This window comes from Patagioenas fasciata, chromosome 9 (genome assembly GCF_037038585.1).
Source record: "Patagioenas fasciata isolate bPatFas1 chromosome 9, bPatFas1.hap1, whole genome shotgun sequence".
NCBI lineage: Eukaryota > Metazoa > Chordata > Aves > Columbiformes > Columbidae > Patagioenas > Patagioenas fasciata.
In genome coordinates, this window is record NC_092528.1 from 5383421 (window position 1) to 5405133 (window position 21713).

Here is a 21713-nt window from a genome sequence, read left to right on the forward strand (position 1 = left end):
ATTACCACTGGACCAAAAAGCATGTGGGCAGCATGTGAAGGACGTGTTAAGAGTGGGTGCAGAGACTGTGAGGGTTTAAAAACCCAAACCTCTTCCGTTTTGGGGTCCCTCCCCTTGAGAGGCACGCAGTCCAGACCATTTCTTTGCTGTACCTCTCCGTTTATTTTGTCTTTTGATTAAGTCATATTTTTAAGCATAGACATCTGAGACTATGCTATGGGAAACCCAGAGTGAAGAACATTTCTTTAACGTATTGACTGCAAATGTGTCAAGTCATCTCTGCAGCCAGCACTGGGGGGTGAGTCTGCAAGCAAAATGAGTTTGTGCACCAAGACTGGGGGTGGGAATGCTCTAACTGGGCCCATCCTGGAGGTGTGCTCCAAGCATGGTCTCCAGAAATGGCCCCTGGTTAAACAGCCATAACAGATCGCCAGCCTTTAGTTATTTAATACATGGTTTATTGAGTTGGGTGAACTAAATTGCCAGTTTGACACCCCCCGCCAAGCCCCAGTGCATCACTGGTGAAACTGCAGCTGTGCTGTGGTGGTCACCAGTGCAGGAACACCAGCCGTGGGGGGGACTCTAATCCCTCCCTGAGCAGTCCCAGGCACAACAGGCCACTGTGGGGCTGTTCTGAGCTATCGAGAAATGTCTCCGCTGTGTCTTGTTCTCCCCACGGCAGGCGACAGCAAGGGTGAGTGCAGGACCCCTTGAGAGCGGAGATGTCTGAGATGGACACACTAATTCCCTCTCTCCCTTCCCCACCTGCCCAAGGGGCCACAGAGCATGGATCACCTGGGTCCCAGTAAGCTGCCCCTTGTGCTCAAGGGGATGGGGACAGGCAGGTGACTTTTAGCTGGTGCCTCAGCTACATGATGGTGCTCAGCATATACATGCAGGATCATGTAACAGTATGGGACATGGGGGCTGGACCTGTACGGAGCTATGAAACCATAGGTGTAGAAGCCGAGAGCTGCTCGCAGCTTCAGAAGTGCTGGCTCACAGCTCAAGACCATGTTGTTGGGTCTGAGTCCACCAGAGATATGGGGACAGCTGCCACAGGAGCAACTCACAGGGCAGGCCGGAGCTTTAGGTGCATGAGAGCCCAGGCCTTCTCCAGGGCAGCCCCCTGGGAGCTGGGGCAGGGGAGCTGCCAGGGCACCGAGCTGTGGGGCAGAGGTGCCCAGGGGATGTCCCGGGTGGAGGAGCTGGGGCTGGCAAGTCCCACAGCCAAGCAAAGAGCAGGTGGGAGTTGAGAGAAGGAACACCTTGTGGGAACAGCCTTGAGGCTCTGCTTGGCCCCAGCCCCAGGCTGGTGCTCTGGTTGGTGTGGAAGCACCGAGAGACAAGCTGGGGCTGAGCTTGGTGGCTCAGGTGACCAGGATGCTGTGTAGGCACTACCCAGGCAGCCCCTGCCCCGGCTGCTGGGGAGGGGATGGTTTTACTCCCAGACACCTGCAACGTACATTCACAGAGGCAACCAAAGGACCTAATATCCTGTAGCTGCCCATGGTCTCACAAATAGAGCTCCAAGTCCCAACCAGAACCTGGTCTGGGGCAGCAGGAGCCCTGGCCTGTGCTTGAGGACTCAGTAGTAGGCGCCAAGGAGGGCTGAGACCTTGTGCAGGAGCTCCTTGTGGTTGGCGTGCAGGGGGATCCTCTTGTCCAGCACCTGCCAGCGGATGCACAGCTCCGGATCGCAGCCTTGGAGGAACTGGAAGGGGACCAGGAACGTCACAGACACGCTGCTGGCGGAGGGCCATGCCAGCCATAGTCAACAGCACCTCCAGTCCCCAGCGTCCTGCCCCCGGGGCAGTGCCACTCCACTGCATGCGGCTGGAGAAGACCACTCGTGACGAGGGTGAGATCTGGGTCTGGACTACAGCTCCCCAGCCCCATGTGTGACTCAGGGAGCTGTGGGGGCGAGGGACCCATACCGAATTCAGCCGCTTCATCTCCACATCGTTCTGGTTGTCGAAGTGCACGCTGACGGCGACTGTCTCCACCCAGGCGTTATCCGTGTTGCGGGGGTCGTCGAGATACCCCTTGTGTATCTGTGAAGGAGTGTTGCATGAACAGAGCCCTCTCCACCTCTCTGAGGGCACCCAGAGGACCCAGAGGTGGTGGGACATCACCTCACAGCTCCTCTGGAGACCAGTGCCCTGCTTCCACCACAGCAGGAGCGGTGGAGAGCAACGGCAGTAGGTGCGGACACTGGGGTGTGCAGCTCAGAATCCCGAGTGCCACGAGGCATTACAGGGCGTCTCCACCTCCTCTCACCATTCCTCCCCAGTGGGACCAGTGGCCAAGGGGTGATGCACCCTGTCCCTGTACCCTGGGGGCACCCATGTGCCCGCGTGGTGGTAAAACACTGGCCCAGGCTGGCCAGAGAGGTGGTGCATGAACCATCCCTGCAGACATCCCAGGCCAGGCTGGACGGGGCTCTGAGCAACGTGAGCTGGTGAAGATGTCCCTGCTCATGGCAGGGGGGGCACTGGGGGAGCTCTGAAGGTCTCTTCAAACCCAAACCATTCTGTGATTCTATGTCCCTGTACTGTGGTGATGCCCCCATGCGCCTGTATTGCCATGACACCTGGGTGTCCCCGTACCACAGTGACACCTGCGTGTCCCCATGCTACTGTGACACCTGTGTGCCCCTGTACCACCGGAACACCTCCATGTCCCCACCTCGGTGCCTTGTTTCAGCAAGTTCTGGAACTGGGGCCAGAACTCCCGGCGCAGGATCCACTTGAGCTTCAGTGGCAGCGTCTCGCCCGGCTCCAGTGACCCCTGTGCCAAAGGAGATGTCAGCTGCGGGGCCTGCCATCAGCCCGGCCTCCCTCATGCCACCAGCTTGGCCATCACACAGTTGCCACCACTGCAGAAGGATGGCGAAACTCTGGTAGGGGAAGTAAGCAGCAGTAGTGCCTCCTCCATCCCTCCCTCCCTCCCTCCCTCTCCTGCCAGAAGTCCTCAGCTGTGTCCACACTTGTCTGAGTTTGCCTGATTCAACGTCTGGACCTCTCTGTCGCAGAAGGCTGTGCCAATGGCTTGTTTCACAAAATACGTGCAAGAAGTGAAGATGTGAATGAGGAAGATGAGGAAGAGGAGAAAGACGAGGAGGAGGAGGAGGGAGAAGCAGGGGGCCGGGTGAGTGGGGGTGTGTGACCTCACCACTGTTTCCCAGCACTCTTGGCAGCACAGCCCCCACTCGTTGCTGTGACACCGGTCTGTGTTTGCCCCTTTCCGCAGGGCACCCAGCCGCCAGCCTGCGCCGGCCCCGTCTGCCCAGACCCTTCTGCACCAGCTGGTTCCCACCAGCTCTTACCCCAGGCAGAGCCCAGACGTCTGACAGCGGGTACTGGGCTACCAGGACTTCCAGCATCTTCTTCAGGCTCTTCCTTATAATGGACCCATCTGAATTCCTCCTCCAGCTGTGAGAGAGGCCCCTGTTACGCTGCAGCAGGACTTGGTTCCCCATCTGCCCAGCTGTGGTCGGATGGGCAGTAGTGGGTTTTGCCAGGTCCCAGTGTCTCTGAGGTGGCTTCGTGCCCCCTTTTCCATTCCACCTCCCCAGCCCCGCTCTGGAGCAAGGACACCTCTCTGTCCCCCGGTGCTCACCGAGTCACAATGGGGTGCAGGGCATGGTTGGGCCCAAAGCAGTGCAGCCTCCCACGGCCTCGCAGCCCCGTCCTGCCCATGGGGTTCCTGGTGGGGAGAGAGCGAGTAGGCTGGGATGGTACCAGCATTGCCCTGCGCACCCTGTCACGCTATACCGCTTCCCCAAAATTCCCACCTCTGCGCTGCACCTCTTCTGGGGTGCTGTTTCTTTTTTTTCTGGTGGGTCAACAGGGCAGAGTCCAGTTGGAGGCCTGTATCTAGTGCAGTGCCTCAAGGGTCAGTACTGGAACCAGTACTATTCAATATATTCATCAATTACTTGGACGAGAGAATAGAGTGACTGTCAGCGAGTTTGCTGATGACACCAAGCTGGGAGGAGTGGCTGACACTGGGGATCCTGGGGACAGCAAGGGGCCCTTGTGGCCAGGAAGGCCAATGGTACCTGGGGTGGGTTAGAAGGGGGTGGTCAGTAGGTCAGAGAGGTTCTCCTGCCCCTCTGCTCTGCCCTAGGGAGACCACACCTGGAATATTGTGTCCAGTTGTGGCCTCTCAGCTCCAGAAGGACAGGGAACTGCTGGAGAGAGCCCAGCGCAGCCACCAAGATGCTGAAGGGAGTGGAGCATCTCCCGTGGGAGGAAAGGCTGAGGGAGCTGGGGCTCTGGAGCTGGAGAAGAGGAGACTGAGGGGGGACTCATTCCTGGGGATCAATATGGAAAGGGGCAGTGTCAGGAGGATGAAGCCAGGCTCTTCTGGGTGACAACCAGTGACAGGACAAGGGGCAATGGGTGCAAACTGGAACACAGGAGGTTCCACTTAGAGATGAGAAGAAACTTGTTCCCGGTGAGGGTGTCAGAGCCTGGCCCAGGCTGCCCAGGGAGGCTGTGGAGTCTCCTTCTCTGCAGACATTCAAACCCGCCTGGACACCTTCCTGTGGAACCTCAGCTGGGTGTTCCTGCTCCATGGGAGGATTGCACTGGATGAGCTTTCCAGGTGCCTCCCAGTCCCTGACATTCTGGGATTCTGTGATTCTGCCCCACCATTAGCCATAGGGAAGCAGGAAGGTGACAGATGCCCCAAGCCCTCCCACATTCTCCATCTTCCTCATGCTTTGCCTACAGGCGGGCTGCCCATCTCCCACCCAGCCCGTTTGCTGCCATGGTGGCTGCACTCACAGCGGCAGCCCATCCTGTACGGTGTAGAGGCCATGGAAGCTTTGCCGGTCGATCAGCCCGTCCATGGTGTTGTAGTTGATCTTCAGAAGAGACTCCAAAGAGCTGGGAAGGGAGGCAACCCAACAGGGAGGGCTGGCTGTGCCACCTGGGGAAGGGGCAGAGGAGCGGGGAACCACAGGGGGACACTCACGGGCTGAAGGGGTCTTGCACAGCCATGTCCTTGTGCTCAGCCGAGTAGACCGGAGGGTCGTAGAGTGGAAAGTCCACCTGCAGGGCATGTGGCCATGTCACTTCCCCCTTGCATCCCTGCTCTGGTGTCAGGCAGGGGCTGGGACCCCCAGGGACACTTTCTGCCCCAGTCCTTTCCTCTGCCCAGTTCATGGCAGCTCCGGGCCCTGCTCAAGGGCTGAGCTCAGGGTCTCAGCTGGAGGGTTTGTGCCTCTCACTCGTGTCCCTGTGGAAGCCAGTGCCAGATCCCATCCCTGACCCTGAAACAGCCCTGGTTCAGGAAAAGCAGAGACACATATTTGTCCCCTCTGTCTCCCAGCTGAGCATCCCCTGGTATCCCCAGCACTGCAGATCCCAGCAGGAATGGTGCCTGGTCACCTCTCTTTGTCCCTGGGAGGGTCTTGGAGCAGCTGCTCCAGGAAGCCTGTTGTCCCAGGGCTGGGAAAAACAGCAGCTCCCAAGTGTGACATGGGTGCAATGATGGGTCTGTTACTCTTCCCACTATCAGGATCTGCCCCACGGCCTCACTCCCAGCCCCACTGCCTGGGGTCACAGCTCCTACCTCCCAGGGCACCTTCTCATCCGGCACAGGGAAGCGGAGGGTGTGAGACCCTGGGTACAGGAGGTTTCGAGCAAGCACGTGGTGCGGGGGCTGGCTCTCCTCGGCTTTCCCTTCCAGCTGAACCTCCTTCATCTCCGAGGTTTTGCTGGAGCCTGTGGGGCAGACACAGAGAGCAAGGTCCTGCAAAGCAGGGTGCTGAGTTTGCTGCTGCGGACCGTGGCTCTGCTGAGGGGGCGGACAGTGTATCTCCATGGAGACACCAATGTCCTTTGCGGGCCTGGCCCCCATCATTCCTTCCAGCAGACCCTGGAGGAGCTCCCCAGGGGTTGCTGCAGTAGAAAGTCTCAGCCATGGGCTCCAGCAGGGTGGGGATGGATGCAGGAGGGGCTGGATGGACTCGGAGAGCCCCCAAACCTCCCCGAGCCAAAGGAGCCTCTGCCACACTGCTCAGTAGAGGGGTACAAGGGGCTGCTCAGCCCTGGTCTGCAGCTCCATGGGTACCAGTGCAGGGATCTACATTTCCTCAGCACTGCTGGGGTGGAGATGGGCTCCACTTACCCATGGGTGGCACGTCCTTGCCGGAGCCAAAGCCATTGTCCTGCAGCGCCTGCGTTATCCACCTCAGGGCCTGGGCACTCTGGTGCACCTGTGGAGATAGGAGAGGGTCAGACCTCCAGACCTCACTCCCTAACCCTAACCCTAACCCTAACCCTGACCCTAACCCTAACCCTAACCCTAACCCTAGCCCTAACCCTAACCCTAGCCCTAACCCTAACCCTAACCCTAGCCCTAACCCTAACCCTAACCCTAACCCTAACCCTAACCCTAACCCTAACCCTAGCCCTAACCCTAGCCCTAACCCTAACCCTAACCCTAACCCTAACCCGGCTCCCTTGCTCCCGGCAAGCTGTCCTTGCCATGTTCTGATGCTCAGCTTGGAAAACCACTTCCAGGGAAGCATGTTTTTAAAGCAGGTGGAAGTGGAAGTAGGAAGAGCAGCTGTGCTGCAGCTGTACCAGGGAGGAGCTGCTAGGGCCAGGGCCAGCTCCCTGGGGACCCCGCTGCTGGTGCAGGCTGTGGAACAGCTTCATGGGGATGGGGTGGAGAGTGCCCCATCTCTGTAACGTCTGGAGGGTCCTCACAGGCCCAGGAGAAAAGCTGGTCAGATCTAACTGCTTGATTGACCTGTGGAGGCAGGGGCTCATCCCACAACTTCCCACTTTAATCCTGTTCACTTTGGAATTAAACAGAACATTCCCCATAAACCTTCTACTCTTTGATGCTGTTGTTTTGGTGACAAAACTCAAACTGTTTGGAGGGGGATTGATCCAGAGCGGCTTTCTCTTGTCTTCTGGTTCAGTTGACTCAGCCCCTGGAAAAGTCAGTGTTTCTTAGGTTGTTGCTCAGCTTTTTCCTCACCTGCTCTTCTAGAGAGACCAGTCTCTGCTCCACCAGCCCTGTCCTCTTCACCCGGTCCAAGTCCAGCAGCTCTGCCAGTACGTCAACCCTGGAGGGCCAGTGCAGAGAGGAACCCCCTCAGCAGCCACCCCTGCACTAATCCCAACTCTTCCCTGCCCAGAACACTGGAGGACAGAAGGATGTCCCTGTCTTAGGAGTGCCGGTACCTCTGTGCAATATCTCGGATCTTCTGCTCTGTGTTCTGCTTCTCCTGGCACTGCTGGTGCTGCAGGTAGTTCTCCTTCAGGTACATCTCCCAAGAGAGGAGGGCAGCCTCTTCATTCTTCTCCAGCTTCTCTTCTGCCAGAGGAAGGGGACGGCAGTGCTGTCAGATCCCTGGGTGTCCCAAACACCGGTACCCAAACCCAGACACCAAGTGTCGTGCCTTGGTGCACAATACCCTGCCCTGGGGAGGGGGTAGAGGGCAGAAGGGGAGATGCTGGTCCTCACTGAGCTGTTTGTGGCGCGTGGCCGGCCTGCGGAGCAAACCTCGGCGGACCAGGATCTGCAGGTGGTTGAGGAGGATGAAGGGCGGAGGTGCGGGAGGGCGGCCGTGGTACTCCTCGATCAGGTCATGCCGCTGGAACTTCCAGATCTGGTCTGTGTGCTCCTGGACCTGCTGGAAGGTGTAGCTGGGGCACAGCCCAGGTGTCAGCCGTGCCGTGGGGATGAGGTGGCACGTTGTGTCTGTATGGTGCCCTGGCTCCTATCCGGTTCCCTGATCAGCCTTAGCCTGCACCCACTACTTCCACCGTATCTATAACCCCCAAAATTGTCCCTGTGCTTGGCTCAATGTGTAACTCAGAACCCTCCTTACGCTTTCTCTGTGTGCAGTGCCCTGGACATGGCCAAGGCCACAGGCAAAGCCAGCTCAATTCGCCGTTTGGGCCATGGGGCCAAGTCAAACTCACTTGAACATGGCGATGAGGAGGTTGAGAAGGAGTATGTTGGTGAAGAGGAGGTACAGGCACAGTAAGATGACTGTTAGCCACTCTGGGAAGATGGGTTTCTTGTTGTCCTCATTTGTCTCTGGGCACTTGGGCTTGTAGGGGTCGGTGCCGTTGGGGCTGCACTGGTCGATGTTGAAGTTGACCCCTGCAAGAGAACACAGCCTGACTCCACTGCAGCCAAACCGCGGTGCCTCGGGAAGCACGCTGTGCTCTCTGAAAACAGCCAGCACCCAGGGACCTGAGCACCGGGCAGGGGTTTGACCTCCATCTGCATCATCCCAGGTGCTCTGCTCTCTGCCACCAGCTTTGCAGCTGTGGTCCGGGGCTGGACTGACCCACGCTCCCGTGCTTTGGCTAGTGTGCCCTCTTGGCTGCTCGGGTCGGTGCAGTCCCTGGGTTTGCATTGGTGACAACGCTCCCGACGTGCTGGAGCAGGGCTACATCCCCGCACGCTGTCATCACTCCCTCCTGGCCTGACACTGGCCCTGCACACGTCTTCCATGGGCCAACACGGTGGAGTTCGGCAGGCTGTGGCGTGAACTGGGCACCCTCAGCCTTGCGCAGCCATCCTGCTTGTGCCAGGCGCTGTCACACGCCACTGTCCCTTACCGTCAATGTAGGAAGGAATCTGCCCGAAGATGGTCAGGTAGGAGTGGTAGACCACACCACGGAAAAGCCACTCCACACGTTCCTCGTTGTGGATCAGGATGGCCTGCTTTGCAACCCCAAAGGACACCACCCACACTGCCAGCAGGAAGAGGAAGAAGAAGACATCCTTCATCTGCAAAGACAGAGAGGAAGCAAAATTGTGTCCTGGAGCAAACCCCGCTCCAGGACAGGGTAACACAGGTGGCACAGCCACCCCGTGCAGGCGTCCATCTGCTCTGGCTGGTCACCCTGGCAGGATGGAGGGGAGCTCTCACCATGCGCTTCACAATGATGATCTTGGGCCCCAGCGTTCTACTGACTGTGAAAATGTGCATCAGACGCAGGCAGAAAATTATAAAAGCCAGTGACAGTATGATACGCCCGGGATAAAACGTTGATGGGATGAGCCTAGGCACAGAAGAGAGGAAAGGAAACGTCTCAGTGCCACCAGTGTGAGGTTTTTTCTGATCTTGCAGCACTATTTCTGCAATATCAGTGAGCTTCCCTCTAGGTGAGAGCTGTGGCATGAAAAACATCTCTCCTAAAAGCAGCTCAAAACTGAGACAAATTGGTCAATTCAAATTGGTCGAATCACATGACCACAGAAATCATCAATGGCCTTGGGAAGAAGAAACTGCAATGGCAAAATGTGCTCAATTCTCACACTGGTTTCGTATCCTTAGGCCATTGCCAGGCAAGCAGCTCCGCAGCTCACCTGCAAGTCAGCCCTGTGAGGAAGGCCAGGATGGCGCAGATATCCAGCTTATTCCAGAAGTCCTTGAAGTACAGGGAAGCCATTTTCACAACCCCAAGCCCATCTGGATCATACAACAGCTGTTGGGAAGAGAGGAGAGGTTGTGATTTCAGTGAAAGCCTTGTAAGATGCTCATGTGCTCATGTAGAGGGGAAGGACCACACAGACCTGCTGGTCATCACAGGACCCTCTTGCTTACCTAAAGTTATCCTGAGCCTACAGGGTATGGACAGAGGGGCATGGACAGAGTATGGGAGAGATACCTGAGACTTGGGGTTCTCTGGTCTGATGAAGAAAGGCACTGAGATGTTGAAGCAAAAGCTGAAAAAAATCAAATGTAAAGCAAAGCATGGAAAGGTTTCTGGGGATAAATGCCCAGGGAAGGATTTGGTCCCTCCAGGTCCTGATGTTTTCAGCTCAAAAGAGCACGACCTTCTGCAAGCAGCTGGGGCCAGGCCAGACACAGCCGAGGAGATTCTCCAGCCTCAGAGATGGGGGGATCTGGCAGACCCTTGTGCTGGGACCTCTTTGAATGGAGGTGACATGAGAAGCAGCATGGGAACACAAGCTACACAGGACCTTCCAGGAGCCCTCGGCAGGGTTTCTGTCCCTCCTCTCGCCTCTGCTCCGCTGCCCCGTACCTGCCGGGTCTCCTCGCACACCAGGGAGAAGAGCCAGAAGTAGATGAGATACTCCCGCCAGGACGGCAAGGGCTGGAAGTCAACCATCAGGACGTAGGCAAAGAGCAGGAGGAAGGTGAAGTAAGAGAGGATGTTCATGAGGAAGATGACGACAGGTGCTGTGAAGAAGGCTCGGAGGCGCGTCAGGCAGCCCATGGGCTGCAGCCTCTTCTCCCTGTGGGGAGCAGGGGTGGAAGCAGCGCTCAGCTGCCCGGGGAGATGCCACAGCAGCCTCTCCCAGCACATCCCGGCTGCATGAACTACCTGAAGGTGATGAAGCTGGTGTAGAGCAGTGGGAAGAACAGCATGCAGGCGATCACCCGCCAAAGCCCGTTGTCTACACACATCTTCCCCCACCAGACTTTGGTTAGAAAGGCCTGTGAGGAGGGAGGAAGAGGAGCACTGGCTATGGGAGCTCCCCCCATTGGAGTGGGGCTGCAGGGCAGAGCACCACCGTTGCCAACGGGGAACCCTGGATCTGGGACAGGGGACACTTGGGCACTTCCCCTCCGAGCACCACTGCTGGGGACCCACCTGGACACCCCCATGGGACACAAAATTCATGTTCTTGGCCTCCAATGCCAACTGTAGACAGGTTGTCTTCCCCCAGGCCTCAGAGACACGGGTGAGGAGCTTCTGGGCTCTCTCTTCATCCTTGCGGTAGCAGTCTGTGAACACGCCTGGCCAGCCAGGGACCAGGGGGACAAGGCTGAACTCTGGGGACAGCTTGGTGCTCAGCAAGGTGCCTCCAGCATCGCCCTTTGCAGCAGGATCTGGACATTACACCACGTGGTGGCACCTTCTGTGCTCCCACCACCACCCAGGCACAGCCCTCACAGCACCACGACCCCAGCCGTGACGAGGGGACCCCCATTTGGAACCATGCACCGCGCCCAGACCCCACCTGGGCAAAGCAAGCCAGATCTGCAGGGCGAGAGAGCAGTTTTGGGCTGCTGGTCACCTCCCGCTCACCAATGGCCTTGTGCTCGTACTGCTCGGCCAGGGCCAGCATGTCATCGGTGGTGTCGGTGTCCTCCTCCTCCTTGGCGAGCTCCTTCAGGATTTTGCTGCAGGCCAGCGCAGATGCCATGCAGTCCTGGCTCTGGAGCAGAAAAAGCCAGAGAGATTGTGGGGCTCTGTGCCCCATCCTGCTGGTCCTGGTCGCCCTCTTGAGCCCTCCAAGTGCAGGAGCAGCAGATAACCCACTGCCACGGGGAGTCTCAGGACACTCCTGCTCTCCTAGGAGGAAGCCTTGGGTGACAGGATGCTGTGATTCCACATTCACCACACTGCCTGCCACGCTGCTCCTTGCCCTGGGGATGCTGGTTGTGGACCTTCCAAGGTCATGTTAGTCCAACTTCCGTGCCGTGAGCAGGGACATCTTCAACTAACAACGTGATCTGGGTGAAGATGTCCCTGCTCATGGCAGGGGGTTGGACTAGATGAGCTTTGAAGGTCCCTTCCAACCCAAACCATGATGATTCTATTCTATTCTATTCTATTCTATTCTATTCTATTCTATTCTATTCTATTCTATTCTATTCTATTCTATTCTATTCTATTCTATTCTATTCATGATTCTATAGTGGAAACCTTCTCCACCCTAGCTGTGACACTTCTGTCCCAGCACATCACCTCTGCTCACAGCACACATTTTGGCTGGGAGGAGAGAGATCTGGCACCATGGTGTGTGCCTGAGGATGAACATCAAGGGTCTACAGGCTCACTAGCTGGCTCCCGTTTGGGGGATCAGGCTCAGGCACTGCCGTGGGCCAGCTCGTGTGCTGAAACAAACATCAGCAGGTGTGTTCTTTTCTCCTGGGGATGGGAGGTTTGGTTCTATCTGAGCCTCTCAGCTGGGACCTTTATAGGAATAGTAAGACCAGTTAATATGGTCTTTAAAGAGGGGAAGTTAAATAATAAATAAGAAAAAAATATTTAATAATATCTCTATAGTAATACAATTACTATATTAATTATTATAAATATATAATTATAATATATAAATTATATAATATACAATATTATATGTTGTTATTATAATATAGGATTATAATATTATATATTATATTCATTATTAGGAACAATTTCTTTGCCAAAGGGCTGTCGGGCATTGGAACAGGCTGCCCAGGGCAGTGGTGGAGTCACCATCCCTGGAGGCTTGGACAAACGGAGATGAGGTTTCCAGGGACATGGGGCAGTGCCAGGGCTGGGGGAACAGTTGGACTCAGTGATCTTAAAGGTCTTTTCCAACCAAAATGATTCTATGATTCTGTGACCAACAGCTCTGGGCTGTGATACCTGGGCCCAGATGATCTCTGCCAGCTCCTTGCGGTTCTGGACCACAGCCCAGATCAGCAGGTCGCGCACTGGGTCCATGGTGAAGGTGGCTCGGCCAGCAGAGCGTTTGTAGAGGGACCGGAGACTTGAGCTCTGCACCTGCAAGGTGTGTGGTGGTCACACCTGCTCCCGTGCCATGAGGCTGGGGGAAGACAGCCCCCGGCACAAAGCCGCCCCGAACCCTGGCTACCTCCACTAACCACGGGGGAACCTTTGCTGAAGATAGCAAGGTGGCCAAGACCGGATTCATCCTGGAAATACCACTTTTTCTAGGGCCAGGATTATGTGGGGACGTGCCTGTCCGGCCCAGCACACCCACCCATGGGGTCCTGACCACCACGGGATGCTGTGGGTGCAGGAGGGTGGGAGTTGCACCTCAAAAGCGGTGCAGATGACTTGGGCAGGGCTTTAAGGGACTTTAAGTGAGATTCCTAAGCAGCTAAGAGGACAGTGACCCAGCTGCATTCTCCACATTGGTTTCCTGAGCCAGTGTCACCCTCCCTCATGCAACCCTGCCACCACGTAACCTGAATGCGTACATTCAGCTTGATGTGCGGGACGGGGATGGAGAGTCGGGGCCGCTCCGTGTGCTTAGGCTTGGGGTAGAGAGGCTGCGTGGAGCAGCCCAGGAGCTCCCGCAGCACCTGGGAGACGTGGTGCAGTTGGATTCTTGGCATTTTGGAGCCAGCTGTGCACTCTTTCTCCTCCAGCAGCACCTTCTGCAGCTTGCTGTGGAACAGGCAGGATGGTGCCATGTTGTCGTAGAGGTAAACCAGGGTGTCCCAGGTGACAAACTCCTTGAGACGCACTCCCTGCTCCAGGAACAGCTTCACAAACTCTGGTTTGTTGGAGATCAGGGCAGCTGCCATCACTGGGTGGAGATCTGTGGGCTGGCAAGACAGAGGCAGAGGTGAGGGGCTCCATGGCCCCAGAGCAGCATCCCACCATGTTCCTCACTCAAACTGGGGGAAGTTTTTATCCCTGAGCACACAAGGAGTTTCTGGGTGTGAGAGAGCAGCTGGGAGGTACTGGGACTTTTGGAACAAGCCCCAGGGACACACTTCTGCATTAGTATGTCCTCTCCTCGGGCAGTGGAGCTCTCTGCACCCTTGGCTGCTGGGTATGCGATAGAGTAAAAGGTAGACCCTCTTTCTCCAGGTCGTGGGAATGCACCATACAAATAGACGGGACCTCACAGGCTTGTATTCTGTGCACAACTCTTTGGCTGAAGGATCGTGGTGCTGTCAGCTGGATCTCAGCCATAGGGAGACTGGCTGCTCCGCGTGGGCACCCAGTTCAGCCTTTGCGGGGTTTTCCTTTCCAAGGCAACCTTTGCATGTGCTCAGAAGTGAAAACAAAGCCTGTGGGTAAGTGGCTGCATCTCTCCTGGCAGGAAGGTACCTGCTGACCTGCTGCCACAGCTTTGTTTCAGGCTCAGCTTGTCATACCAGCCACACTGGTCCAGGGTTGCAGCACCTTGAAACAGCCCTTGAATAATCTGAAAGCCTGCCTCGTCCTTCCTTCCCAACAAAGGGATAGATCTTGCTCATTTTCATACCATCAGATATTTCCTCTTCAGGTTCCCACCAGCCCTTCCCGTTCCCATGAAAGGTATGTGAACTGGGGGGATCCAAACTGCCAAACAAAATAGGAAAATCCTTTCCAAGCGCCACAGCCCCAGAGAACCCTGCTCAGCTTCCACTCCTCAACATCTGAATCAGGCATGGGACAGCACAGCTGGCTTCTGCTGCTCCCTGTCCCACCCTGTGGCAAAACACCAGGCTGGGTGAGATGTGTTTAGAGACAAGTTGCCATTTGACAACGTGTCATGAGCAGCAACCACAGGGCAGAGCTGTCAAGAGGTATTTTTGGCTCTAGGTTGGTGGATTGTCTTTTAAAGACAGCAGTTTTGAACAAAATATCAATGAATCGCCATTTTAAACAATTATAAGCTAAAGAAGATGTTTACAAGCAATAAATTGCAGGGTGTGCTTACCTCTACTTCAGGTGTTTGAGTGCGCTTTTGAAAGACAAGGCAGATTCAGAGCATCTAGCAATGTGATGGGAGTTTAGGGTCCAAGAGAGATGCTCTCAAAAACTCTCCCTAGACACAGCTGAGGTGAAGAGCGCCCTCAATACCCACAGTCTTCATGTGGGACCTGACAAGCTGTGAGCCTCACCAGACAAGCAACACAGGTACTCCCTTACCTTCCACTCGTGGTCGTCTGTGAAGATCTCACTCCGAGCAATGTCCACCCTGTTCCAGGCCACGGCTAACTTCAGCTGATGGTCCCAGTTCTCATGGCCAAAGTGGTCCTGGTTTCGGGATGCTGCGTGCAAAGTGCTTGTGTTAGAACAGAGGATCATTTACATGGTGAGAAGGTACGACCTGGAAGCCCCCTTGGAGGTCTGGCCCTTTTGGAGAAACCTCTCTCCCTGATCAGCATCAGAAGGTTTGGGGATCCCTTTGGTGGCCCCATAAGTCAAGCAGCTGCAGGAGGTGACTTGTGAGCACGATCCCATTCATCTTGCCCCATCCTCCCAAGAAGCTTCCCACCCCTCACCTTTCAACAGGGCCTGGAGGATGGCCACATCCACGTCCTGCTGGCCATATTTGCCCTCTCTGAAAATGGTCAGGAGCTGCCGGCTCCGCACTATGTCTTGGATCTACAAGGAGAGCCGTGGGCAAGCAATCAACAGCAGTATCTCCTCCCAGCTGCTTCCCGCAGCCCCCTGTCCTGTGTGGGGCAATTCCCTGTGCCCCTCGGGATCCCTGCAGACCCCCTGTGCTGTGTGTCCCACCCTGGCTGCGGCTGGTCCCAAATGGGAACAGGCAGGAGAGGGGAAGAGCTCGAGCCCTTGGGGTGCCCAGCAGGACAATGCTGAGCATGGCAGTGGTGAGATGGATGGCTGATGGAAGATGAGCCTTGGGCTTCATGCCGGGAGCCTTGCAACATGATGCCTCTGATCTCCACCAGCTCAACAAGAGGAGTTGTCTGCCTGCAAGAGCCTCACCTTCTTGGTCCACTCCACCAGCTTGCCCTCAGTGAAGAGCTCATAGGTATCGTGGAAGAGCACACTCAGCTTCTTCCGGATCAAGGCAATGGTGATCTTGGGCACAGGTAGGTTGGCCACCTCTGAGATGACATCGGCCACACGCCCAGACCCTTCCACGATCACACAGGGGGTCCCATTAGTGATGGCATTGTAGATGGTCTGCAACAGAGCAGGGAGGCTGGTCTTAATCCTGCCCAGAGGCCAACAGACCCTCTCTGAGCCTGAGACCCACACCTCTGCTCCGCAGCTGCATTTTGGTCAGTGTGGCACCACACTTGCACCGACAATGGAGACCAGCACCCTGGGCAAGGAACTGTCCCCTCCCACCACCCCCTCAGCTCTGTAGAAGCAGTTCCTTACGTCAAGTGTCCCAGGACCACCTTCCAGCACCACGCACACGATGGGGATCTTGATGGCGACGCCTGCGGGGAAACAGAGCCCAAGATGACCTCCCTGCGGGCAGCAGCCCCATGCAGCTGAATGTGGTCCCTCTGAGCGATGGGGTGTCAACGGCAAGGTGGGAGCACTGCCCCTGACATGCCAGGCTCCAGGAGAGAGGGGAGACGACCTCCTGGTAGTCCTGCTGCTGGGGCATGTGTGTGCATGTGTTAGAATAGAAGGACATTTGCACAGTGAGAAGATACCACCTGGAAGCCCCCATGGAGGCCTGGCCCTTTGGGAGAAACCCCATTCACTGATCAGCTCAGCATCACAAGGTTTGGGGACCCCTTTGGTTACCCCATAAGTCAAGCAGCTGGCAGAGAAAGGCTCTTTGATTGGTGTCATCAGAGGCCAGGATGGGCATCTCTTACCAATGGGTGGCCCATCCCACCTTGTGTCCTCCCCTGCCCCCGGCCTGGCTGTGTCACCATTACCTCCTTTCACCTTGGTCTGCTCTGAAATGAACTTCTCCAGTCTGGTCCTCAGGGGGATTTCCACCCCATACCTCCCGTGGGTCCCATCATCCACCAGGATGAAGTGGGAGTGGTTGCTATCCAGGCATGACAGGCTGCCCTGGTTCTCCTCATCCAGCACGTACTCAGCTGGAAAGCCACCCTGCAAGGAACAGGAGGAGAGACTCTGGGGAAAACCTGGCAGCACTGCAGAAGAGCACCAGATGCCCAAAGCAACCAGCATTTGGGACAGGAACAGGCCAGCACGTGGGGACAGTCTGGCCAAACAGCTGTCCTTGTCCCCCCTGCACTGCTCAAGTCAGCCTTGCCCCGTGCTCCTCTGTCTCTGCTCCTCACACCCACAAAGGGTCCTCCCAGGAGAAGTGCAGCGCCTACACAAGACACTAGGTAGGGTGGAGGGGCTTCTCAGCAAACATCAGCCTGGAACCATCACTCCTCCTGGTGTGGCAGGGTTTTACCAGAGCTGCCAGCCACAGGCACATCTTGAAGCACCCACTTCCACCACGGTCCCTGGCCAGACTTCCCTGGCAGCACAAGCAAAGCAAACACATCTCCAACCCTGCCTGGCTCACCATGGGGCAGATGAGGCTCTCCCGGTTGTACACGGTCCCCCAGGTGGCTATGCCAATGGTGACAATGTCGCCCTCCTTGTGGCTGCAGCTCAGGATGAAGTCACGCACCGCCTCTCCCACCTGTTTCATCACGCCAGCGTGGGACCCCCCTGTGATGATCCAGGCCCCTGGGGGTCAGAGAGGGGCTTGGGAAGCGAGGGGATCTGCTCGCAGCAGTCTCCCAGCATCCCCCCGTATGGCTGCAGGAACACCTGGTCCTCAGAGGTGCTACATCCCCCAAAACATGTCTTCCCTGCTCACTACATCAAGCCCTGGCAGCACAGGAAACGCCTTCTTCAGCTCAGTGTTACATCTCTCGGTCCAGCTCCCTATGACCCTGTTTGCAGCGATTGCGCAAGAACAGTCCATCCCTGGTGGTGTTAGTCCAGACAGGGTCCTACGAGCCTCCTGGGCCAGCTCAGCATCTCTACAGTAGCCCATGGTCAAGATGACAAGCCCCTCTCACACTGCAACCGCAGGGAGACTCTCTGCACCTCTTACCAGTGGTCTGGGCCACTTTGACCAGCCCTTGCCGGAAGATGTTCTTCAGTCTTGGCTTCATGACAAAGTTTTTGGCTCCCCCGGTGACTGAGATGAGCAGGTTGGGTGCATCGAGGCCCCAGTGCTGTGTCATGAGGTGGTAGATGACCCGTGGAGGGGTATCCGAGGAGACGCGCACATACTGCAAAGAAAGGACCATACACACGTTTTGAGTAAAAACAACAACCAGGGTAACAGAGCACCTCCACCACAACTTCTGTTGTCCCAGCAAAGAACCAGGGTCTTCCCATGACATTTCCCAGCGGAGTCCTGTTGTTGTTGCCCCAGGTCTTTGTGCGTGACCCTGTTCCCATTCACTTCTCTGGGAACAAGAGTTCCCAAAATGAACCTAAGGACAAGGACAGGGAACAGCCACTCCTTGAAGCATGGGCCTCGCAGTACGAAGATCAGTCTCATGGTTTCAGAAAGGGACTGGGTATAGGGCTGGGAGAGGGGAGGGGTCTTGTCCCACCCCCTCATTCTCTGCTTGGGTCAGTGTTGCCTTTGAGGCATTTCCGTGGTTTCCTAACCTCCTCTCATTCAGGAAGGAAATCCTCACATTTCATCTGCCACAGCAAGACCCGAACACTGGCTCCCCATGCACCACAGTCAGGAAAAACGGGTCACCTTTCCCATCTTCTGTCCCAGGCCTGTGAAGTGGATGTCACCAAAGGCATCTGTTGGCATTTCCTGGACGTGTCTGCTGGGGTCCCATTCCTTCCCCAGGAAGATGGGAGGCTTGGCAGCATCTTCCAGGTGCTGTTCCCTGAGGTAGCCACACTCGCACACGATCCTCCTGAAACACACAGCACCAACTTCGGCAAAAACTATCTAAACCCAGAAGGCTAAGTCTGGCTGGCCCACCTGCCTCAGCCCAGGCAGGAGGCGTTGGTGTTCTCCTTAAGAACACCATGGACATCAACGTCTTCCACCCAGCTCGTCCTCCAGCTCCAAACTTGTGCAGAAACAAAGGCATTGTTTGGGGAGAAATTAAGCAAAAAGTTGGTATGTCTGCCCATAGAGTTTTAGGACAGAAATATTAAGGTTGCTCTGGATGTAGTACGGATGGAAATGTCTGCATGCAAAAGCACCGGAAAGGTTCCTCACTGGGACACGGGATATCAGCCATGTGGTGACACACAGCAGGGTGAAGAACCAGCCAAAAAGGAATTTGTGAATCCCCTTGACACCAGCTCCCTTGACAGAAAAGTGGGATTTTTCTGGTGCTGTAGCTTTGTCACTAAACACCCCTTCTGCTTTCCCAGTAGAGGAGGGGAGTGGGCGACCATCTGACTTACCCAGAATCTGATGTCTGGGAGCTTTCAACGAAGTAGGTGCACTCTTTCTTCTGGATGTTTTCAGGAATCCACGAGATGAGATTTTCCTGAGGGAGCAAGAAAAGCAGCAAAGGGTCAGGGTTCCTGCAAAGGATCAGAAGTTATGCCAGGGGCCACACACCCCGGTGCTTGGAACGTATCTGGGTGCTTCTTTTGATGTGAAGGGAGAAAGCTCCATTGCCATCTGCAAGGACAAAGCTGAATGTCCTTCAAGGAAAGGAGATACGAATGTTTGACGTACCTCAGATGTTTGGGGTTTCTCTGTCTGTCCTTAAAACTAAAGTAATCTGTTATTAATGCTCCTGTTAATGAGGCACCAGATAACTCATCAATGCTCTTCCTTTGTGTGTGGCCAGCTGCCCTTTCCTCTAGCATCTCCTGAACTTGCCTTTTCATTGCTCCCGGCGGGGAAATGTGCCTTTCGCCTGCTCTTGGAGACACTGCTGCTGCTCTGCTGGAGGTTGGGGACCACCTCAAAGTCGCTCATCTTCCTGGGGTAAGTGGCGGGGTTGTCTCCTTTCTCAGAGCACACCTTGTTCAGTTCAGAGGGGAGAACCTTGCTGCTCCGGCCACGCATGGCCATGGCTGCTGTGTCTTGCTCTGCTTGGCCTCTTCTCTTCTGTTCCTAGGATGTGAGGTCCTGAACATCTCCATCCTGAGTGCAGCAGAAAAGAAGAAGGATACTCATGGACGTAAAGCCCTGGGACATCCTGTCCCATCATTCCCTGGCTGTAGAGACATTATAGATTCACAGAATCACAGAACAGTTTGGGTTGAAGGGACTGTGAAAGCTCCCCCAGTGCCCCCCCTGCCATGACAGGGACATCTTCACCAGCTCAGGGTGCTCAGAGCCCCGTCCAGCCTGGCCTGGGATGTCTCCAGGGATGGTTCATCCACCACCTCTCTGGGCAACCTGGGCCAGGCTCTCACCACCCTCAGGGACAACAATTCCTTCCTCATGTCCAGCCTGAATCTCCCTTGTTTAATCTAAAACCATCACCCTTTGTCTTATCTCAACAGGCCCTGCTCAAAAGTCTGTCCCCATCTTTCTTATCGGCCCCTTTTAAGTAGAGAAAGGCCCCAATAAGGTCTCCCCAGAGCTGCTCTTCTGCAGTTGAACACCCCAGCTCTCTCTGTCCATGGGAAACACGCTGGACCCTCACCGCAGTCCTAACACAGGGGCCACATGGGTGGTGAACCAGCCTCAGTGTGCACCGCACTGCCCTGGGCAAGCCTGTCAGCCTCCAAAACTGACACCCCCACACTCTCCCTGCCTGCAAGGATTGTTGCCTGTGCTGCCTGCTCCCTGCCGGCTCCCTGCCTGCTCCCTGCCGGCTCCCTGCCTGCTCCCTGCCTGCTCCCTGCCGGTTCCCTGCCTGCTCCCTGCCTGCCCTCCACCCGCCCTCCTCGCTCGCTCTCAGCTGCTGGCAGCCGGGATATTTCTGGCAGCAGGGAGAGAGGAATCCAGGTCTCTTGTGTGGCCCAAGCGTGGCCCTGCATGGAGAACCCGTGCTGAGACACCGGCTGCAGAGTTGGGCTGCTTCTCTGTAGAGGCGTCTCGTGTCTCCTGCAAAGGTCCTGAGAGACCAGAGCAAACACCACAGTGCACACAGGGGTGATGCTGCATAATGGGGGCTGCGAAACTCCTGAGCCCTCCCAAATGCTCAGCCCCCATCTCTGAGCTTCTGAGACCGGACAACTGCTGTAGCAAGGGTGGAAAAGCTCTTGGGTGTCTCTGAAGCCCAAAGCGGGATGGTGTCCCATCAGGGGAGCTGTCATGGTGGAAGCACAGCACTCGGGGAAGATGCTGGCAAAGTAGTGGGGTCAGCAGGCCCATGTTTAAGGAGCATTTTGGATGCCTTTCTGCAAGCCGTACTCTGCAGCATACCCACAAGACAGGAGCCCTCAGGGGGACAAGGAGTGCGGGAACAAAACGGTGGCTCCTGCTGTTATTTCCTTCACATCTCCTTCCCCCGGGCTCAGCTCAGCTGCAGCGAGGAAAAGCTGTTTGTCAGCCTCCCCCGGGCTCCCTCCGCAGCCCCAGCGCCCTTAGGAGCCAGGTTCTGGCAGACTGGCCTTCTGCACCAGCACAACACACCACGGCAGGTCTAATTGCTTGAGAAAGAGCTGCCTAAATAAGGTCAAACGTATCCTTAATTCTTGTTCCTGCCCCGCTCCCCCCCAGGGCAGGCAGGCTGCTGGGGGGTTGGGACACGGCCACAAGCAGCTCAGAAGTCCATGTATAATAGTAAGGGCTCCACGGGCACCCTGAGAGTGACCGATCATGCTGAGCAAACACCCCAGATCCCTGTCCTTAAGGGCTCCGAGGTCAAGGGCAGACCCTCTCCCGCAGCATGCCTGGCTTGGTGAGCACCAGGGAGGGTGGACTGCACCCCCTGGCAGCACAGAGCCCCTCACCCGGGGGTCAGGTCAGCTCTGGTGGTCACAGCACCCATCAGGAAAGGGGTGCAGAGCCCTGACTGAAAGCACCGAGTTCTGCCTGTGAACCGTGCCCACCCCCTGGCCCTCCATACCTTCCCCACAGCATCCTCTGCCCGCATCACCAGCTCCTCCGCTCTGAGTCAGATTCAGCCCCGTGTCCCTCTCCTCCTCCGGCAGGTCATATTGTCCCTGGAGACGTGGAGGATGATGGAGAATAGGGCAGAGCAGCCTGCGAGCTGCCTGCAGAGAGGAGGAGATGGCAGGGCTGGCAGCCGCCCAGCAAATCAGGCTGCGGAAGCCGTCCCCGCCGAGCCGCTGCAGCGCCCAGGCGAGCCCGCGTCTGCTGGAGCGGCTGAGTCACGCCGCCCGCCGCAGCGACCGCCACCCGCGGCCTCCCCG

The 21713-nt window shown here is 56.5% G+C and overlaps 1 protein-coding gene across 3 annotated transcripts; it reads right to left on the reverse strand.

The window, feature by feature from the left end:
• Nucleotides 1-330: 330 nt before the first annotated feature.
• TRPM2 (transient receptor potential cation channel subfamily M member 2) lies at nt 331-21637 on the reverse strand. 3 transcript variants are annotated; one of them, XM_065844452.2, is made up of 33 exons: nt 21407-21637; nt 19261-19527; nt 18834-18919; nt 18163-18331; nt 17497-17677; nt 16957-17123; nt 16346-16526; nt 15831-15892; nt 15429-15629; nt 14978-15080; nt 14622-14743; nt 12953-13303; nt 12375-12512; nt 11046-11175; nt 10608-10753; nt 10338-10450; nt 10035-10248; nt 9355-9473; nt 8915-9047; nt 8601-8772; nt 7953-8136; nt 7492-7673; nt 7209-7341; nt 7003-7090; nt 6142-6229; nt 5584-5735; nt 4984-5060; nt 4794-4895; nt 3622-3708; nt 3329-3434; nt 2689-2790; nt 1938-2054; nt 331-1714 (listed from the first exon to the last, which is right to left on the reverse strand). In XM_065844452.2, the coding sequence occupies exons 2-33, from the start codon at nt 19453-19455 to the stop codon at nt 1589-1591; spliced, it is 4527 nt and encodes a 1508-aa protein (XP_065700524.1). In that variant the 5' UTR covers nt 19456-19527; nt 21407-21637; the 3' UTR covers nt 331-1588. The 3 variants fall into 3 exon arrangements, with proteins under 3 accessions (XP_065700524.1, XP_071668443.1, XP_071668444.1); XM_071812342.1 differs by lacking the exons at nt 18834-18919; nt 19261-19527; nt 21407-21637 and having other exon boundaries at nt 18163-18308; XM_071812343.1 differs by lacking the exons at nt 12375-12512; nt 18834-18919; nt 19261-19527; nt 21407-21637 and having other exon boundaries at nt 18163-18308.
• Between the last annotated feature and the right edge of the window lie 76 nt (nt 21638-21713).

Excerpts from the sequence above, each read along its gene's own strand:
- TRPM2 (XM_065844452.2), bottom strand. The coding sequence starts at position 19,455 with ATGGCCATGCGTGGCCGGAGCAGCAAGGTTCTCCCCTCTGAACTGAAC. Across the intron at positions 17,124-17,496 it reads CAAAGTGGCCCAGACCACTG|GGGCCTGGATCATCACAGGG; the intron begins GTAAGAGGTGCA and ends TCTGACCCCCAG. Across the intron at positions 7,091-7,208 it reads ATCCGAGATATTGCACAGAG|GGTTGACGTACTGGCAGAGC; the intron begins GTACCGGCACTC and ends CTGGCCCTCCAG.